Source organism: Drosophila innubila, chromosome X (assembly GCF_004354385.1).
Source record: "Drosophila innubila isolate TH190305 chromosome X, UK_Dinn_1.0, whole genome shotgun sequence".
NCBI lineage: Eukaryota > Metazoa > Arthropoda > Insecta > Diptera > Drosophilidae > Drosophila > Drosophila innubila.
In genome coordinates, this window is record NC_047626.1 from 25,420,458 (window position 1) to 25,439,229 (window position 18,772).

General features: G+C 38.0%; 1 protein-coding gene and 1 long non-coding RNA gene across 2 annotated transcripts in view; one reads left to right on the top strand and one right to left on the bottom strand.

The window, feature by feature from the left end:
- Positions 1-788: 788 nt before the first annotated feature.
- Positions 789-18,772, bottom strand: part of LOC117783942 — a 34,720-nt gene continuing 16,736 nt past the window's right edge. The window contains exon 2 of the long non-coding RNA XR_004617384.1: positions 789-1,003. This is a non-coding gene — a long non-coding RNA (uncharacterized LOC117783942). The remainder of the gene's footprint in view (positions 1,004-18,772) is intronic.
- LOC117783935 (protein CASC1) lies at positions 6,563-14,731 on the top strand. Its single transcript, XM_034621513.1, has 12 exons — positions 6,563-6,631; positions 6,695-6,783; positions 6,846-7,284; positions 8,830-8,990; positions 9,052-9,138; positions 9,225-9,424; positions 10,206-10,565; positions 11,132-11,288; positions 12,153-13,256; positions 13,320-13,441; positions 13,981-14,056; positions 14,116-14,731. The coding sequence occupies exons 1-12, from the start codon at positions 6,629-6,631 to the stop codon at positions 14,729-14,731; spliced, it is 3,414 nt and encodes a 1,137-aa protein (XP_034477404.1). The 5' UTR covers positions 6,563-6,628.

Consider the following 18,772-nt stretch of genomic DNA (forward strand, 5'->3'; position numbering starts at 1 on the left):
GCAGCGACAGAGGCAGCGACTAAGGCAGAGGCAGCGGCATTCAAAATATCTGTTGCTCATAAAATGCTTGCATACTTTCAGGCTGCTGCAGCTTTTATTTTTTGCCGTTACAAATTTGAATTTTTTTTGGATGGAATTTAACTAAGAATTTATTGTGGTTACTCTTGCTGTTCTAATGTAATGTAATTCATAAATTTCTGTTCTTCTTGGGCGGCTGGCGTTGCGTTCTGCTTTTTTCTCTTTCTTTTTCGTCTGTTATTTCTCTTCAAATTTTGCGGTTTTTGGTCGTTTTTGGCTCGATTTGTGGTTGCTGCTGCTTTTAGTCAATCTTTTTCTTTTCCTTGTTGCTCTGTTTGTTTATTTTAGTTTTTATTTTATTTAAAGCTTCATTTAAAGATGCGTTTTATTTGGTTTGGTTGCAATTTTAAGCCTAATTTGGTTTTTTTATGTTCGCATAATTGTTTAAAATTAAGAATCACAATGGCGTTAATTGTTGCTTGTTTTAATTTTCAATGCAAATTAATTGAATAATTTGCAGCTTGAATTTGTTATTATATTGTTAACCATTTAATGCTAATTATTGTTAAATGTTTATATTGTGTGTTGCTCCTTTCGTATCATTAGAATTTTATTTTTTTGGAATTAAACTAATTTATATTGTAATGTTATGCATATAATTAATTGTTTATTATTAAAAATTATTATTAAAATTTATGAATTATTATTGCCTTGTTTTAGAAATTTTCTATATGTATTCATTCATTCATCTTTTGTTTACGTGTTTTATATTTATTTATTTTTCATATGTCACTAACTAAATTGCGGCTGGCCTTGAATTACGTTTGCTTTTGCTTTTGTTGCTTATTATCGTTTATTTATCAAAAAACTAATTAAATATATTGGAGCTGCAACTCTGATAACTCGATGCATTATCTTCGCTCTGCTATCCTTTTATCCTGTTTTTTGTGAGTGATATGAATATGATATCCGGTGTTAACAGCAGCTGTAAGTAGAAAAAAGAATAGGTTTTTACTTTAATTTACACGTATGTTGTTATAAATGAGAACTAGTCATAAGTGAATTATCAGCTTAATGGAGCTTTAAAAGCAGCTCACAAGCTAAAAACAAAGTGTGTAATTGAGAGATTCATATTTAAATTTATTACATCACATATTGTAATAAATGCTTTATTTCATTATAAGTTTTTAATATGTTTAAAACTGAAACTGAAGCTGACAGTTTCATTAGCCAAATGAGAAGATTGCTGATGAAAACCATGGCCACAACTCTGACGAAGGCTGAGCGTGGAAGTGTGTCAGCCAGAAGTGTGGCATGCCACACCAAGTCTGTGGACATTTGAAATGCTATCAACGTCGCATTAGGCACATTATGGAAACAATTCGTCCAACCAGGAAAAAAAAAAAAACTCATCGAGACTCCAGATCTGGGCAGTTGATAGCCCACAGTCTCAGAATACATAATTATAGAATCGAGCCAAGAAAGGCCTGTCTGTTCAATGACAACGTCAACACATGACAGCACACAGGCACACACACACCAACACATACATAAAAATGCATGTAAATTGACGGTAATTAATAATCGTTACACTTGTGCCTGTCTCATTCTCTCTCGTAGAGTATCTGTGTGTGTGCGTGTGTGTGTATGTGTGTGTGTGTGTCTACTGCATTGAATGCCACTGGCAACTTGCTCGCTTAACTGGCTGGCAATTTTCCATGCAGCATCCTGCATTCTCAACCAAGCTGAAACATCTGGACACCATGCAAGGCAGCAATTTGTCAAGGCAGCTGACAAAAAAAAAAAACAAAATACCAACAACAACGACAGCAACAAAATGTACGCAAAAATAAACAAATCAAAAAGAAAAAGAAAATTACATGAAAATGAAAATGAAAATGAATTGGGCCCTGGTAAAGCGTGTGTGGCAAATTCTCGATGTCGTACAATGTTTCCTTCATTTTTGCCCGCAGCAAGCCAGAGTCAAGTTGGAAAAGTTCTTGGAAATAAATTCAGAGTTTTAATTGCTAACTTACTGTGTATGTGACTGACTAGGAGAGAGAAAGAGAGAGAGAGAGAGAGAGATATCATACGAGCTGCTTATTTTCTTCCTCTTTCTCTCTCGCTCTCCTGTCTCTATCTCTCTCTAGTTGCGACTCTGGACTCAGGAGAGCATTCAATACTGCTTCAATTTAAATCTTAGTGTCTTTTTTTCGTCAACACAAATTATACTCATTTTCTCGAAAAGTTGGAGTATTATAATTGAAGTTATGCTCGTACAAATATCGAGAAATAGCTATAGAGGTATTTTGTAGAAAAATGTTTCAAAGAATTGACAAAATGTACAAGTTATTGAATTATTTCTTAAATTGAATGAAAATGCGTAAAATTAATGTTTAATGAACTTGTTAATTATATAAAACAAACCTAAAATCAATAGTTTTGTTGAAATTGGAAATACATTTTATGCAGTCGATTTTTATGACTTTGAAAATATGTTCTAAAGATTCAAATCTCTGGCATTTAAGGAAATGTTTTTTCTTCAAAATTACTATAGATTATTGGAACATGTCAAATAAATTATTTTTATTTAAACATTTGTTTTGCTGAATAAATTCAATTATATTCAAAGCAGTTGATCGTTCCGTTGATTCTGCGTAATTTGAAAACAGTTGACATAATTATCTGTAATATACCTATGACTTTTAAAGCAGCTTAAAGCCAGGGAAAATCAGCTGACGCTGAGACAGTGCTCATCTCAGTTGGTTTGCGTTGGGCCGAGTTGAGATGAGTTAAGTTGAGTTGCTGCTTATTGTGTGGGACCATTCAGAGAATTCATATTCACAAATTTTGTCATATTGCAAAGTGCGCTCAGGCGTGCTGCATTCAAAGAATGCTGCCACAGAAGCAATGCCACCAAGAGAAGAGGCAAACAGAGAGGAGGGTGGAGGGAAGGAGAGACAACAACCAGAGTTAAGGAGCGCAGCTGTTTCCATGGTTATAACTGCTGTCGTTTGTCGTTTGTCGCTTGTCGCCTGTCGACTGTCGCCGTTGCCTCAACTCAGCGATCTGTCAACGTCAACGGTGCGTATGATAAATTTTTATTGTGCAGCGTTTGCTGCCCTTTGCCGTTGCTCAAGCAGCTTACGCTCCAGCAGCTCTCGTCTTTGTGGCAACTTCAACACACAAACACAAACACAAAACCAAATACACACACATATATAAAAGCTGTTGCAAAAAAAATAATTGAAATAATATTAAATGTAATGCTAGAGAAAATGCTCTCAAGTGTGTCCCAAACGGAGCTAATTACGCATGCGGCTTTATCATTTATTGTCATGACAACAATCTCTACTTACAGCAACAAATATTTCTACACAGATACTCATACATGAGAGTATCTGTGTGATATATATCAGAATGCCGAGACAGGCAGCTGCACAGCTTACAACAAGGATTATGCACATTTCCCCTTTGGCCTGACTTCTACTTATTTATCACATGACCAACAACAACAGAAGCTCAACATCTCTTCCTGCAATAAATAAAATTTTCCCTGCAATTTTCCTGCTTAAATGAATAGCACAATGCACACAATGCGCATCTTTTTCAGCATGCGCAAAATTTTTCACAATTTTTCTTTCCACTTTCACTGAAAAAAAAAAATTAATTTGTACTGACTTTTTCCGTACATTTTTTGCATCCCCTTAATACTTCCCTTATACCATAATTGCATAAAAGAGTATATTAACATGGCTGAAGTTGAATGCCACATAAGAAGTAACAGCTATTAAGTTTAACATAAAAATGTTAATAAGAATTAATCAATCCCAAGTTAAAGCTTTCAGATTGCGATTACTGCGCAAAAAGGCAACATTTATAGACGTACACATTTTTTAGAGTAATCTAACATCGTTTACAATGGTAATACACGAAATTTAGAAATTTTTATTTTTAAGCTAACTCTTTGAATTTTAACAAGTGTTGATCTATTAAAACAACTATTGGCCATTTTCTTATCATGCTGTCAACCTTAAAGTCTAGAAAAATTCGCTCAAAAATTTCGTATCTTCAAAAATGTGAGCGTACTGAATTGTTTTCATGATTTACGGGGCACAACGGGGACGTGGAAAATATTTGACACACTCCTTATATACTCCACACTCATGGAAGTCTGTCTGCCGAATTTGGTTGCTCTAGCTCTTCAACTCTGTGAGATATACCCACAGTTCATACTAAAATTTCAAGATTTTAAATTATGAGCCAAACCATCCGATAAGTGCTGCCCATCTATAAAAATTGTAAACAGTTCATTGAGATTGACTTTGTTAAGCTTATCTGACAATAGTTAAGACTTTGCTCAATAAATAGCAAATATTTTATTTCAATATAAAAACGTTGGCATAAATATAAAAATTGTATTGTCATGTTAACTTTTCTCACAGTCATAGCATTGCTGTTATGAAAATTGTTGAAAGAAAACTCCAATGAACTGTTAGTAAAAGCGTGTCATGACTTTTAAATATATAATAAATATAAAGAACAATTACGATATGATACCATAAAGCCATACTCGAGTTCCAACTGCACTTGGTTGCTGGGGTTGCATATTAAATTGATAAGCCCTCGCTCTGGCGCTGTATGCGGCAATTAGCTGAGCTGGCAACACGGTGCAGGTGAAATGAGGCAAGTGAGAGGGCTGCGAATCTGAGCTGCTATTTAAATTGCCAGGTAATTAACCATCGTTGTCACCTTGCTTGCTGCCAAGGTAACCTGCTTGCTTCGAAAAATGTATTCATGCCCGTATCTAAAACGGCAACATGAACAAATTGGGAACGGAGGGTCAAAGGGTAGGACAGAATGATGGCAAACAAAAAAGTTTAAATTAGGCGTAAAATAGCGATCCAGAGAGACAGAGAAAGAGAGATACATAGAGAGAGACTCTGGCAGAATTTGTGAAGTTATTCCAGTTGGGTTCAGAGCGACGGGCAAAGTTTTTGCAGTATCAAATGGAAAATGGCAGAAAATCGCGTGAAAAGCATTAAAAATACATTTCGCGAATGTAAAATTCTGAAAGTGACAAACAATTTATTAGTTAAACAAAATGATTAATGATGAAATTCATTTGGTTTCATGCTCGTGTCAATGTTAACAAACACTTTAACAGGCACTTTATCAACACTGTTAACTGTTATTCCCACGTTAATCAAAATTTATTATGTACTTCAATTACATGGTAATTGGTTGCATTCACCAGCATACATCAGCAATCTTTCATATTTTATTTTAAAAAATAATTGATAATTTGCTGAAGTGATAGAACTTACTTTACGTCAGAACTTTTTTTGGCCCAATGATATGAAAGCCAAAAGAGCTTATGGCCTGAGTTAGCAAACCAAGAGACACAAAATTCAGACAGTTCAACTTTAAATCAATAGATTAATATTATATTTATCAATATAATAATAAGTAATCTGCTTATTCATTTCGTTCTTTTTAATTTTATATCTGGCTACATTTTTTTTTTTAACGATAATGGATTCTCATTTACTTATGTTTATTGATTCAATAGGATATTTCCTTAAATCGGTCAAGTCTTAGTCTGGCGCTGCTATAGTGTCGCACGATCTTAGCATGCCAGCGTTGCCATCTTGGCAGAAATATACACACTGTCAACAGACAAATATCAAGCCAGTCGTTGACACAATGTCACAGAATTTTAGCTTGTCGGAACAGCAGCCTTGCCAGCCTGTCATGCTTTTAAAATATGTCAGCAGGACACGCTCTGACAACTCGATGTTGTAGAGCTGCCAACTGAAAAATATCGATCCTGACGCTGTCAAAATGGCACACAACTTAAACATGTCAGAGTTGCCACCAAGACAGGCTTTCTACATAACTATTTTGGAAAGAAAACACGGGCTGACAACTCGTTGTTACGTGCTACCAACTGACAGTAATCCACATGGCGTTGCCACAATGTTACACAATTTTAAAATTGGTTTAGTTGTTACACGTTTTGAATCTCTTAAGGGGCGTGGATGTGGGCGTGGCACTGGGCTATGACACCTTATGCTTGTCGCAGTGGGAAAACGACAACAGAGACGAGAAGAAAAACAAGTTGAAGAAAAACTATGAAAGCTTTCACGTTGATTTCAAAGCAACATTGGTACAAATACAATGATGCCTCATGGCCAGGCTAACCACAAGTTATAGCTCGCCTCTCCACTTCTCTCTTTTTCTCTGTCTATCCCACACACCTTTCCACTCTGGGGGGGTCGAAAGCGTGAGATGGAACATTTTTGGTGGGCGCTAAGCTTCATGGAATATTTAATTAAGGGGCGTCACAGGAGAATCTGGTGGCAAGGCTGAAGCTGAAGCTGAAGCTGATGTTATGTTGTGCCCAGGAGAACGTTGTCAAAGGGATTAAGCATGGACTCAGGCGACTGTCCAGAGCTTAGCAACAACTACAACAACGACAACAAGCTGTAGCCATAGTTGCCGTTGGATCAATAAATGAAAGGTAGAAGGCAAATGAAAAGTGCACAAATGTTGCAATCGGCATTTGGCAATTGACAACAACTGAAACGGAAGTACAGCAACGGGCAACATGGTTAGTGGTAGCATTGAAAGTACTATTAAATTTAAATTAATAAATAATGCAATTTAATTGCAGCCGCCAAAGAAGAAACTGTCCAAAAAGGAGAAGGCTCGTCTCGAGGCCGAGCAGGCCGAGCTGCTGCGTATCGAAATGGAAAAGGAAAAGTTTGTAAAAGAAGAAAGCAGCTAGCCACAAGAAGTATAACCACAATTGTGATACTTGACAGACTGAAGAAGCTGGAGGAGGCACGTCAGCGTAAGAAGCTGGAAATGGAGCAGGCAAAGCATCGCCAACAGCAGGAGGTGGCCGAGAATCGTTTGAGACGTGGTCAACTCAAGGATAGCATGCGATTCTTCGATGCGGTTCACACCGCAATTGAGGCCATCAAGGCGGGGGAACGACACGAACGAGATTGGGAGAAGTTCATGAGGTGTAATGGTCTACCGAATGCAGCAAGTGCCAGCGATCTACGAAAATATATCCATCAGTGGCATGCGGACATCTCAAAGAGGCAGAGTGAGGCACGCAACTGGCTGCTGCGGACGGATGAGAGGACTCTCCTCACCCAGGATGCCCATGTGCCAGATTTGACGCGTGTCTCACTCAGGCAACAGCAGGGAAATCTGGGCGATGTGTATGCCCAACGCATCAAGGAAGTGCTAGGCGTAAGTACAGTCAACTATATCTACTGTCTGCTTAGGACTCGCAAGTTAATTATTACATTCGAGTATATGTTGCTTTCCAGAGCTGACAAATTTTCAATCATAAAGCTGAGTATGGACATAAGATAAAAGCTGTGCGCTAAATGTCAAATCCATATAAAAAAAACAGTTGCTAAATTAGCTCGACAGAAATTCAGCCAGCGTTTTAGCTGGTTTGTTCGGAGAACGGATAACACAGAGTTGCCAGATCAAGAAATTGTCGTTTTTCAACACTGCTAGCTTTAGCTCGGGTGACTGCGCAAATATGGAATTGTTCTAACATTTTACGCCTGATAAGCTAAAAATGGCCGTTATTCATTTGAAAACAAAACCAAGACGTCTTGTGTTTTTCAACCAGGAAAAAATTTCAAGAATATTAGCTAAAACTGATACATTTTGTCAGCCCAAATTATATTAATTATTAATTTTTATTAATAAAATTGAAAAATACGCACATAACTTTTCTGTGTGTTTGCATATTCGTCCTACTTGAATTAAATGTCTAAATATCCTACACTTTCGTCATTTTCCATTCCCTACGTCTCCTCAATGTAATCTAATCAGTTGTGCGTTTTTAAAAATGTAAACAAAGCGCAACTGTCGCAACAGAGTCACCATCATAATTTTGGTTACTTTTGTGTGTTGCGATGGCAGCACTGACATTCGCTCGCCGACAGCTAAATATTGAGCACTTTCCTTTCCCTAGTCTCAAATCTTATGTCCATACTCAGCTTAAGATTTGCAATCACAATTGATGATTAATCAAAAAAGCTTATAGCTAGGACTATTCCATGGAAAATATTGAAAAGTTAATGTTTGCTAAAAAAGAAAAGAAAGGAAAATGTCGAAAATGTAGAATATGTTATGTGTGGATTTTTCTATTTTTTAAATATAAATTTCGGTTTAATATAATTTAGGCGCACAGATTGTTTTAGTTGTAGCTAATATTCCATCAATTTTGTCCTGACTGTTTGTTTTGTTCTTAAATGAAGGGCGGCCATTTTTAGTTGTCAGGCGTAAAAAGTTTGAACAGTTCAATATTTTTAAAGTCACCCGTGCTAAAAGCAAGCAGTGCCGAAAAACTACAACTTCTTGATCTGGCAACTCTGATGATGACATTATGCAAACGGAATTTTTGCCGTACCTAGCTTTAAAAAAAACATTTAGACTAATAGCCATGGTCAATCGATTTTTAATCAATTCTAAGCCAGGGCTGCCACTTTTTGTAAATTAAATCGCTGTTAATAATACGGGCTCGACTTAAAGCCTTTACATTTGAATCCAACTGTCAAATTTTTGTATGGGAAAGATCTACTTAAGGGCTCTATACCGGCTTTTTTACTTTACGGCATGAATAACAGCTTTCATTTATTTTTTCTTTTTATAATTTACTTAACGTTACTTTCCGTTACAACTTCATTATAAATCTACAGAGGCCAGTAAAGCGTTCAAAACTTCGACGTGAGGAAAAAACTTTTCTTTTACATTTTGCCAACCATTCTTTGACAGATACTCAACGAGCTGGATGAGTCGCTGCTCTATACCAAGGAGCGCTCGGCACATATGGCCGCCGATTTGGCCAAGCTGAAGACGGAGATGAGGGTCTTTCTCAAACAGCATTTAGATGAATTTACACACAAAACCATGTCCCACATTGAACGTGACATGGAGTAGGTGAAACTTAAAAAACTGTCACTGCAGTCGCCTAAAACTTCTCCCTTCTCATTGCAGAATTGATAGGCCTGGCGTAGCCAAGCACATCTACAGCTCCGATGTATTTCAGAGCTTCATTTGGACCTTCTCCAAGGATGCCCAAATGTGCGAAACGAAACCAAATTAATCGCCTAATCGCCTTTTACTAATTTGCCCGTCCTTTTTTCGTTGCCTACTTATTCATCCCATAGCGCCGTTAATCCCAAGGCGCGAATTGGCGAGCAATCGGCCCACAATGAGATCGATTTTCCCACCATCGAGATGCTCATCTCCTTACCACCCACTGTGCGCCTTCAGAGCTCGGCGCTGCGGGGACTTTGGTTGAACTATGACCACTTCAGTGACTATTGCAGCAGCTTCCAGCTGAGGCATGCACGTTCTGAAAATGCCAGTAAGTGCTATGACAACGAAGTTGAATGTGTTTAACCCGCTGGCTTCGAGAACTTCTTATAATACAAATATCAAGGCTGCTAGCATTCCAAATTTTAGAGATGGTTACACATGGTGTAGCGGAACAACACCTGAACCCAAGGTTATGGTTTAGTTCCGATATAAATTTATCAAAATATTTCTACTGATTAAACGATAACATTTAATACACATATTGATTTACTTATTATTATTCCACAGTTTCAAAATAAAGCTAAAATATAATTATAGAAAATTTTATGTTAAAGTCGGTGATTTCTTTGGATTAACATCACTACACATTTCAAGAAGGCTATCCAACCGGTATGATTTCGGTTTAAAAATAAATTTAATATTTGTATATTAAAGTTAAAAATATGTTGATTTGTAAACAAAAATGCTTAAATTTAAAAATAGAAGATCTGTTTATTTAAATAAATAATAAACTTTAAATTTGATTTCAAAAGACGACCTTTTTGAAATGTAAATTTATTAAACCGATATTAGCTGTTATACATGAATCGGTTACAATTCGATTAGTTTTTTTATATAAAGGTTTATTTATTGAATTAAAATTTAAAAAAATTTTATAACAATATAAGTTTGAATAATTTCGGGTTTTCGATTTTGGTATAATAAAAATGATTGTTTCAGTTACGGTCTTAATAACGGTTATCAATTTTAATCGGATACTACCGGTTAACAGTTACGGTTCCAACTAAACGCCTGTTATTTCTTCCGGATAACATTTTCTATTCCCTCAGCTATTCTACGTCAAACGAAGCGGGAGTGGCGAAAGCGCAAGGAGATTCTACAATCTATGCTGGACGAGTGTGCCCGGGAAATACCATTGTCGGAGCTGGAGCAACTGACGCAGGAGCAACATTCGGCCAGCTCACAACCAACAAGGGAACGCAGCTACGATATCGATAAGCTGTATGCACAATACGAAGATGAGCTGAACAAGGCCCGACGTCGTGCTATTGGACCAGAGGCCTATGGCATGCTCGAGACGGATGTCAATCTGCGCAAGTATCGCATTATTGGCGGTGTCTATTGCATCGATTTCCTAGAGACTCCGCAGCAAGATAAACAGCTCAATGCACGCTCCTTTATACGCACCGGTGAGTTGCAAGCAAGGCTGCAAGCCTCCAAAATTTTGTTAAAGGTTCGGTTCGGCGGTTCGAACCATAAAGCAAGACATCGGTTCGGTTCGAGAATTGGTTTATACACCCCCTGAACCCATGGTTTGGGTTCGAGCCTTGGCTCAATTTCATACAAAAAAATATTTTGATTGTTATATATTTTTCTCTATATTTCAAACTAATTAAATTTTTTTTTTTTTAAAGAAATCAAATTTTGTTGTAAATTTTTAATTTATTCGAAGATTTAAACATGACTTATTTTAATAAAAAGTCTCAAATAATTGCGTAGTATTAGAAAGCCATAAAATTTATGTAAATATTTTTTTTTTCGAACCGAACCTTTTATTTTGGAAAGCGGTTCGGCTTAGGTTCGGGCTCTCAAAGTAAATAATTTTAAGGGTTCGGTTAATGATCCAGCTCAGGCTGCATAAAAACCCGAACCGAACCGGTTCTACAAGGCTCGGTTCAGAACCGGTTTGCAGCCCTGGTTGCAAGTTTATGTTGCACGTGCAGATTTGCCACCAAAAGTCTTCTACCTCTTGCAGTTGACGCCGCCAATAGTCTGTTGCACAAGGAGTACTATCAGACCTATCATCCCCCGCCTCCGGTGCTGCCCGGTGTTCGCCGTCTGCCCGAGGAAATTGAGGCTGAGATGCGCATGATTGAGGCGGCGCTGGACAAACTGGCATTGGTCACCCTACAGTAAGTTGTTTTCCTTATTTCTTTGTTACTGAGTTAAAAAAATGAGCAGTTACAGGGTATATGCTAAGCGAGCACTTTCATTTGGCATCTGTTTCCTTATCTATTCTGAGCTTTTTCAAAATGGGGCATAGCCTCGCCAATCAGTGCTTGTTACAGGGTATATGCCAGTGGAACTGGTTCCTCCAGTGACGCCCAAAGCCTAATTACAAGGTATATGCTAGTCGGGCCATTTCATTTCTCTCTTCCGCCATCTTCAAAAACTTTGCCCTATCCACTTCAATCTTTTACAGCAACCCAAGCGAAATTGCAGGGTATCTTTTATTTTTTATTTAATTTCCCTTCTCACTCTTTTTCTCTGTATCTCTCGAAAAGTTGCTTATCCTCAATACACTTTTTCAGCGACTCCCAAGTTGTGTCACATATCCATGTGAGTCTTCTTCCCCCTCTGTATTTCCCTACTGTTTTCATCACTCAAATGCTCCCACTTTTGATCGCTCTCGTTCTTTTATCCACTCTTTTCCCTTTCTTGTTCATTTTCTTTCTTCCGCTTCCTCTCTTTCTCAAACTTCTTAACTTTGTCTTTCTCACACTCTTTTCGCTTTTTATTACCCTCTCTTTTTCCCTCATTTTTCCCTCTCGTTGTCCTCCATATTCGCTCTCTCTTTAGCTATTACTTTCTCGCACGCTCTTCCCTCTCTTTCTCCCTATATTTGTCCTTTGAATTTTCTCTCTAATACTGCCTTTCTTTCCCTCTGTTCTTTTTCCTCTGGTTATCCATATTTTTCCCAACATTTTACTCTCATTCTTCCTCTCTCTTTTGCTATATACTTCTCTCTCGTTTTCCCCCTTTCTCCCTGTCTTCAGGCTACCAGATTCGGTCATCTGGTTCGAGCCCCCGATTGCCTGCCGTTGGGAGACGCACCTCGAGACGTTTGAGTCGCAGTTGGCGGATGGAGTCAAGCCGGATGCGGCTGCAACTGCCGCTGTGGCAGAAACGACAGCCACGCCCACGGAGGCAACACCACTGTCGACGAATGCGCAGCCCAGTCCGCTGAAGAGTTCACCTCGCGGTCCGGCCAAGTTGCGCTCGCACAAGTCCGATTTGGCTGGGACACAGGAACAGAAGTTGCATGAAATCGGAGACTTTGATCTGCGTGCGATACCCAGCAATGTGGATCTGTATGGGTTGGTTAAGGACTTTGTGGTGCCACGACTTCCGCAGGGTTTTTCCGTTCGTCTGGAGCAGACAACGCCGCAATCGAGCAGTGGGAAGCCCCAGCGTCAGGTGATGTTCCTGGCGCGTCAGGCGCATATTCGGCTGGGTCAGGTGGGTCAATCGGTGGTGCAGGCATCGGTGGTACCAATTGCACCAGAGGCAGCAACTAGGCCGGGCATTGGAGCTGAGTTTCTGGACACAGATGAGCCGGCCGAGCTGTTTCCGCCGCTCTGTTTTGACAAGCTGCTCAAATTCCGAGCACAGTCGCGTCCTCCGCCGATTACGCCCAACTCTTGTTATCTCTTCTCGCAGCTGATCGAGGACATGGATCGTTTGTGGCAACTGCAGCTGCCTCGGGAGCGGCAGGAAGAGATGCTGCAACAAATCTCTGAGCACCTTTCGCCCAGCGGCTCACAGCACGATGTTAACGAGGAGCTGCCCGAGGATATGCGTCCACTCAGCCAGGAACTAGTCGAAGTTCTCCAACCCGCCACAGCAGCTGCCGCTTTCGCCTACTACACGGGCATTTCTTTTGTGCGGGACTCACAGCTGCCCCCCCAGTCGGAGCCTGAGACGACACCCAAATCAGGTGGCAGCCAGGACAGCAGCGATGACGACGAAGATGACAACGATGACAGCATCCTGGAGCTACTTGAGGGTGGTGCCGGCAATGACTCCTCGGCAGGAGCAACCCTTCAGCAGATGCTCAGTCGAAACACCAACAGCAACAACGATAGCTGCGACAGTGAAGCGTATGCAATACCCTATTTATGGTCACTCCAAAACCAAGTCTAAAACTCCAACTCTTGCCTCAGGCGCAGACAGAAGCTCAGCAGCACGGCGGCCATTACCCAGGGAAAGTGGAGCACCCGAGATGTCCATGACACCAAGTTCAATGAGGACAAGCTGTCCATACAGTTCCGCACTGGTCGACTGGGTAAGATCATAAGATAATTAGACCCTAATCTAGTGCCTAAGCAAGTCCCTAAGTAATACGTTTACTGAAAGTAAATTGAGTGCTCTTTAAACCGCTAGCTAGTGCCTTAACTAGTGACTGAACTGGTTCCTAATCTAGTGACTCAATTAAACTTTAATCTAGTTCTTAAAGAGTTTAAACTGTAAGTAAGTAGTAACAAAACTTTTTACTAGTGACTGAACTGGTTCCTAATCTAGTGACTCAATTAAACTTTAATCTAGTTCTTAAAGAGTTTAAACTGTAAGTAAGTAAAAACAAAACTTTTTTTCTTACGTAGCTAAACTAGTTCCTTTACTAGGTTCTTATCTAGAACCTAAACCAGTTAGTAAACTTGTTCCTAGATTAGTTCCTAAACTTGTTCCTGAATTATTTCATTGTACTCTATTCCATATGTAAAGTGGCTTCAAAAAAACCAACTGATATAACCTCCAGTTTAACTTTTTCTGCCCTTTCTTAAGTTTATGCCCTTTAACCTTTGCCTTTTTCCTGCCTTTCTACAGGAATCTTTGGCTTCGCCTTGAACAAGTACAGTAATATGCCCTATCAAACCTGGGACCTACGACCGGATATGAAGAAGCAAGTCAAACTCGATGAGATTAGCATTGGATTATAAAACTTATCCATTCCAATTGCAGTCTTGGTACAATAATATTCAGTTTTACCGCCTCGTTAATCAGCCTGGATATGACCATTACTGAGGCGGGCTATACGGTCAACAATTTTCAAGGGGGCAGCACACAGGGTATAACCGAAATGATTGGCAAGACCTTGTCCCTGAATGAGCTGAAGGCAACGCTTATTTTGTCCGCCGTGGACATATTTCCGGATGAGGATGCTTTCTGCTATACAGAAGGCTCCTGTGAGAAGAACTATGTAATGGAGATGCATACGTATGCCTGCATATCCACACTCGCCCTCTCCCACAACTTCAGCTGGTCCAGATGGAATCTATTGGCGGGCTCACGTACCGCTGTGCTGCTCATTCGGGAATTACTTGAGGGTAAGAAGGTCCCGTACTATTCGACACTTCTCGTAACGCCCCTGAAGACCTCCATTATCGACTGCACCGAAGTCTCGGCCAGCTTCAATGCGGTGGGCATTGCCGGCATGGAATACTATGCGGATCTCTATCAGCTTTCTCAATCTCATGCCCAACCCGTCAGCCTCGAAAAGCAGCGTACTATGAGTCCCCTACTCAGGGATAATGTAGCTGGCATTCTAAAGGGCATAAGACCGCTCAGTTTGTGTTGAGATGAAAATATTTATGACAATTTTTGGTTCTACAAACGAAAAACCAAGAAAGAAGCTCTTCAAATATTTAAAGTTAAAAAGAATAAAAATTTACTAGGTAAAAGATTTTTTGCTGGTAGGAAATTTACATTGCAACATTGCCACTTGCATCGTTATTTGGAAATAATTTAAGTTTGGGCTGCGAGTTAAATGTCCATCGTTTACTTAATCAGTCAGCAAGTCAATCAGCAAATAGTCGTAGTTTTAGAGATTATCAATTAGAGAACAAAGATTGATTGAAATTTATAATATATCAGGCTTTTTTTTTTCTTTCTAACTGCATAAGCTCGTCGACTTAACGGGCTTTCAGAGCATTTACGAATAAATAAGCTCTTGAATAACCAGAAGAAGATCTCACTTCAAATGACTATCGAGTGATTTCCATAGAAATCTTTTAAGCAATTTTAACGAATGTCAATCAGAATAATTGAGATGTAATTCGGCAATGCGATATACTCTCATATATACGTATACTATATATCGCTCGACTATAAATACTGCAATTCTAATAAAGATTGATTGGCTTTTTATTTTGTGCTTCGACGACTCAAGCACAATGGAAGCGCATCTGTCGAATGCATTTGGAATCCTTTATAAATCCTTCTTTATTTTATAGCTATTGATTATGGCCATTACAACTTACTATTTGCACTGTCCCGCCCATTGACCTGCCCCTATGGCTTTAGCAAACTGAATGGTCAGCAGTTAAAGTTATTCATTTGAAAGTACTCAAATCTTGGAAGCAGTTTATACTTGACCACGTTGTCAGAGCCAGGGCCAAGTCATTGAGTTGATGGCAACGTTAAGTGTCAATTGGCACACACACACACACACACACAATGCACACCCTCAAATATAGCGTTTTCAATTAAAGCATAAAAATAAATATGGTTACATGGCTAAAATACTGGACAAGTGCTCGTATTTTAGCCCTCTCGACAATTTATGCAATATGAAATGAAAGCCAAGCAAATGTTAGACGAAGCTGAGCACACGCAATCCACAGGCACACATAAAACTACACAGACACATACATATATTTAATAAAAATAAAAGTTTTTTTTGTTTTTATTTTCCTATTTTCCATTTTTGCTGCAGGCTGCCAACAAAATTTATGCTCCGACAGCTAAGCGGCTTCAACTTTTTTGCAAAGGTCAGAATCTGGCCAAATGTCTAACTGGTCAAATGGCCCAACCATTCTTTTTTTTTTTTTTGGTTTTTGTGCATATGTAAGTGTAAGTAAGTACTTAGTGGGCGTGGCAGCAGCCATTTTTTTCCAAAAAAATTAAATTAGCTCGCATTTAATTTCATCTGGCAATCGCGAGGAAAAAATACTCGAACTTTGGGTACACAAAAAACTTCCGCAATATTTACTGTGAAAATTAATACACACACACACACACACAGCATGTAAGCTCATTATATATGAATGGGCCGGAAAATTGAAAAGCTGAGAGCGCCAATTGCACAGCTGAAAAATATTTTACATTTTTTTCCATCTTTTTCGGCAATGTTGGAATATTGCGCCTTTTGGAATATGCTCGTAAATGAATTTTTCTTTGTCAATTAAAATAATTGGTTCATAAAATTTACAAATTAAGTGCATTAATTGCGAATTTTTGAGTTATTGAATCAGTTTGAGATTCGATTTAAAAGGAATCAATTTTATTAAACTTATTTATTTTTATAATTCTAAGCGTTGCCTTCAATAGGTATTATGAAATATATAAAGATATAAGAGCTTAACTGCAAATATGTCTGAAAGCTAAAATCATATAATTGCGAAAGGACAGCATAAAGTTGAAGTCGGACTTTTGATACTATCGTTTGTTTAACAACTCGATTAAATACCTATAGATCATTTGACATTTTTAAAAAACAAATAAAAATACGGATAATGATATATATAAGTCTGTAGTCAAGAGTTAATTATTATGAGCTGTTGCTGAACTTTCAAATATAGTACACGTATGCTGGTCTAGTGAATGACTGCAGGGTATAAAATGTTAAATCATTTTGTTGCGGCTTTGGGTTGCAGGTAGGTGTCAAAAGCGGAAACGGAAGCGTAGCTTGCACTTGGCAACAAAAATATGCATGCCGCAAGTCAACCACAGGTTCCCCCTCCCCACCCCCATTCGGCACCACCCTTCTGCCACCTGCCTGGGCTCTCTTTCAACAGGCAACCACACAACTGTGTTATGCGGTTTGGGCCATGCTCATTGACATCAACATTAACAACATCAACGACAAGAATAACGAGGGTAAAGGAAAGATAAACCAGAGTCAACAAAAAATAAATATATATATATGTACAACAACTAGTCGGAAAGGCTTTAGTCGAGACTCCGACCCGTCACTTATTTGAATATATATAAAAGTACTTTAAAGAAATTACTTGTATTTATTTAAAAACATTAATTCGCAATTACTACCTTTCTACTTGTCCGATCTTGCTGCAATTCAATGGGATAATAGAAAACAATAAAAGATAACGTTAATGACCACAAAAAACGTATTTTCTTAAAAAAAAGTGGATGTGGTGGTTTTTCGCGATTTGTGGGGCGGAGGAGGGCGTGGCTTAAATTTAAAACAAACTTTATCTGCTTGGGGTATATAGAAATCTGTGTGCCAAATTTGGTTACTCTATCTCTTATAGTCTCTGAGATCCTTTTGTTCATATAGGAGGACGGAAGGTTTTTCACGATTTCGGAGGCGGAAGGGGGCGTGTCAAAAATTTAAAACAAACTTGGTCTGCTCTAACGCCATTAGTATCTGCGTGTGAAAGTTTGGTATCTCTATCTCTTATAGTCTCTGAGATTCTGGCGCTCACACGGACGGACAGGCGTACAGACGGACAGACAGCCATGGCTATATCGACTCTGCTGTTGATTCTGATCAAGAATATACAAACTTTATAGGGTCGGAGATGCCTCCTTTTCCCTGTTACATACATTCCAACGAACACAATATACTCTTTTACTTATTTCTAAAGTAACGGGTATAATAACAAACAACTAAGAACGTTTTAGGCGAGTCTCCGACTGTAAGATACCCGTTACTCAATTTAAATATGTAATAATTGTATCTATGAATTTAAAGCAGGGACCGTAAATAAGTGTTATGTTAGCAAATTTTAGCTAAATAAATCACAAAAAATTTCGTATTTTTTTCGTAATTAGGGATCTAAGCTAAAAACTTTTATTTCCGATAAATAATGATAAAAATAATTTTTAACTCTTATTTTTGATTTTTATTAAAAAAGTAAAACATAATAATTGAATAAAAACAAGCACCAAGTCCGATTAGCACAAATAGAATAAGAATATCTTTAAAAATTTTTAACACACCAATTGGTTCAAAAGACACTCAACTGAACTTTTTTTTTTATTTTTACTTAAAAGTTATTGAAAAACTCTTATTTATGACATTTAAAAAAAAAATCAAATATAACACTTATTTTAAATTTTTATTGAAAAAATCCAGAATAAGTGTTATTTTTAAACTTTTAAATAAAAATTGGTATTTAATTATTATTTTTTACTTTTTTTAATACAAATCAAAAATATGTGTTTTAGATAAAAGTTTAGAAATAAATGTTAAGTTGCAATTTTAATTTTTAAAACTTATAACAGTTGCGGTCCGTGATTTAAAGTTTCAAGGGAATACAAATTACTGCATAAGTTAAGGCGTTTAACTTAAAACAGCCATAACTACAGTTATATTTACCCAATTTAGATGAGAATAATTGGGATGATTGAATTTAAAAAAAAATACACTCTAATGCCCGTCTTTTCACTAAATGTACAGTATCTAGCTTAAACAAAATTAACTCAAGTTTCATATAAGTCTGGGTAAAACATTTGGTTGCTCTAGCTCTTAAGATCTCTGACAGAGGGACATGGAAAGATGGGCTCTGATGTTGACTGAGAAAACATACATATTATTTATAGGGTCTGTCACGCTCACTTCTTTCTGTTACAAAAATTGTAACCTATACCATAT

Bases quoted from the DNA above. Each gene is read 5' to 3' on its own strand.
- LOC117783935 (XM_034621513.1), top strand. The intron at 9,425-10,205 runs GTAAGTGCTATG...CTATTCCCTCAG, and splicing joins TGCACGTTCTGAAAATGCCA to CTATTCTACGTCAAACGAAG. The intron at 10,566-11,131 runs GTGAGTTGCAAG...TACCTCTTGCAG, and splicing joins ACGCTCCTTTATACGCACCG to TTGACGCCGCCAATAGTCTG.